The sequence below is a fragment of the Mesitornis unicolor genome, unplaced genomic scaffold (assembly GCF_000695765.1).
Source record: "Mesitornis unicolor isolate BGI_N332 unplaced genomic scaffold, ASM69576v1 scaffold14987, whole genome shotgun sequence".
Lineage (NCBI taxonomy): Eukaryota > Metazoa > Chordata > Aves > Mesitornithiformes > Mesitornithidae > Mesitornis > Mesitornis unicolor.
In genome coordinates, this window is record NW_010195942.1 from 1,712 (window position 1) to 3,267 (window position 1,556).

A 1,556-nucleotide genomic window follows, 5' to 3' on the forward strand; every position below is an offset into this window, starting at 1 on the left:
TTCAGCAGGTCGTCCTTTTGGTTTATCTTGTAAGTAGTAATTGCAATGGGACTGAAAAATATTAAATCTCTTGATTTCTTTAAACTTATTCAAAAAGCTCTGCTCCTCTTTCTGTGTGTGCACAGCAAGGACTTCCTTGGTGAGTCCCAGTTTTTTAAATGGCTCCTTTTCTTGATTGACATGGGCAGAGCTGGATGGAGGGGCAAGATGTTGGCCATCTAAGAGCTCTGCTCCACTTGGGCCATCTTCTATCATTTCTACAGAAATAGGAGGAAAAAAAAAAGAAGATGAAGTAAGAAGAGCTCTGTATATGAATTTTTAAGCTATTAAAATTCTATAATAATATTTCCATACATTTAAGATACAAATTCTGTCCCTATTTATTCCATAGGAACTTTTAAGCTGTAAGAAAATGTAAGTCACAAGCAGACACCAGCTGTTCACACATCTGAAGCTTAAACTTGCCAGCAAACACCACGTTTGAGAAAATCTATTAGCAAAAATCATACCTAATTCAGGCTGTGTTTTTTTGTCTCCAACATGAACAATGGTGCTACTGTAGCTGCACTGACTTGTGAGAGACACAACACTCTCAGGCTTGCCAGGTAAAGCCAAAGATGTTAAGTGAGCACCAACCACTGGGGGACCATTTGATTTACCAGATGCCTTTAAGACAGCAGGATCTATTAAAAGAAATAAAGTTGCAGTTTACTGAACATAAACTAGAGAAAATGCAAGTTATATACTGCTAGGGTTGCAAAACAGTAAAGGCTAAACTGTGCTTGACAAAGACATAAAATGAATATTTTACTTAATGCATTCCACCAAAAGCATCCTAAGAACAGAATGACTTCTGAGCACACAAACCCAATCCTCTACTTCCACATACAGCCAAACCAATTTTTTTCAATGAAGGACCTTTTGCTCTTTGCTGGTTTTCACTCTTCTTTCATGGCCCAATTTTGGAAGAAAGTTTCTAGCTTCTTCCAGCCTAAGATTAAGTCCTGTCCAGGACTGTTGTCATTAGCTGGTTATCCTAACTGCTTTGCTCTGAACATCCACCTATTTAATAAATTCTCTCACCTGAAAGCTACACACAATAATCCAGCAGAGGTCATGCCAGTGCCTCATTAAAGACTATTAAAACATTTCTTCTCTAGTAGTAATAATTGTTATAACACATATTCAAGACCTAAAGTTTGCCTCTTTCCTGACTAGAGTGTGCTGGTGGCTTCATCATTCTGTCATCAGTGCACCGAAAAGCTAGTGAAATACCACCTAATTGCATTATGCTAATGTCACCATTTCTCCCTCTGTAGTACTCACAGCATTTCAATTCCTTCTACAGGACGCTTTGTTCCTATTGTATACTGATAACTTCCAATCTGATACTAAAAGCTGCACTAGAACTTCTCTTCGAAGCTCATCAAAAGGAAATACAGACCAGATCATTCCCAAGACCAATTTTTGAGAAACTCCATTAGACACTTCTCCTTCAGCCTCATGTAATGACAAGGTCGAATCCGCAAGTATCTCATTTACTCAAAATCCTGCTG

At 38.2% G+C, this 1,556-nt stretch overlaps 1 protein-coding gene across 1 annotated transcript in view; it reads right to left on the reverse strand.

Annotated features, from left to right (window-relative positions):
* The window catches only part of PER2 (period circadian clock 2), a gene marked incomplete at its 3' end in the record, with an annotated part of 33,226 nt that overhangs the window by 1,705 nt on the left and 29,965 nt on the right, over positions 1–1,556 (reverse strand). The window contains exons 17-18 of the mRNA XM_010188294.1: positions 510–683; positions 1–257 (exon numbers count right to left, since the gene is read on the reverse strand). The exon at positions 1–257 is cut by the window's left edge and continues 16 nt beyond it. Coding sequence (XP_010186596.1) covers positions 1–257; positions 510–683 — 431 coding nt within the window. The remainder of the gene's footprint in view (positions 258–509; positions 684–1,556) is intronic.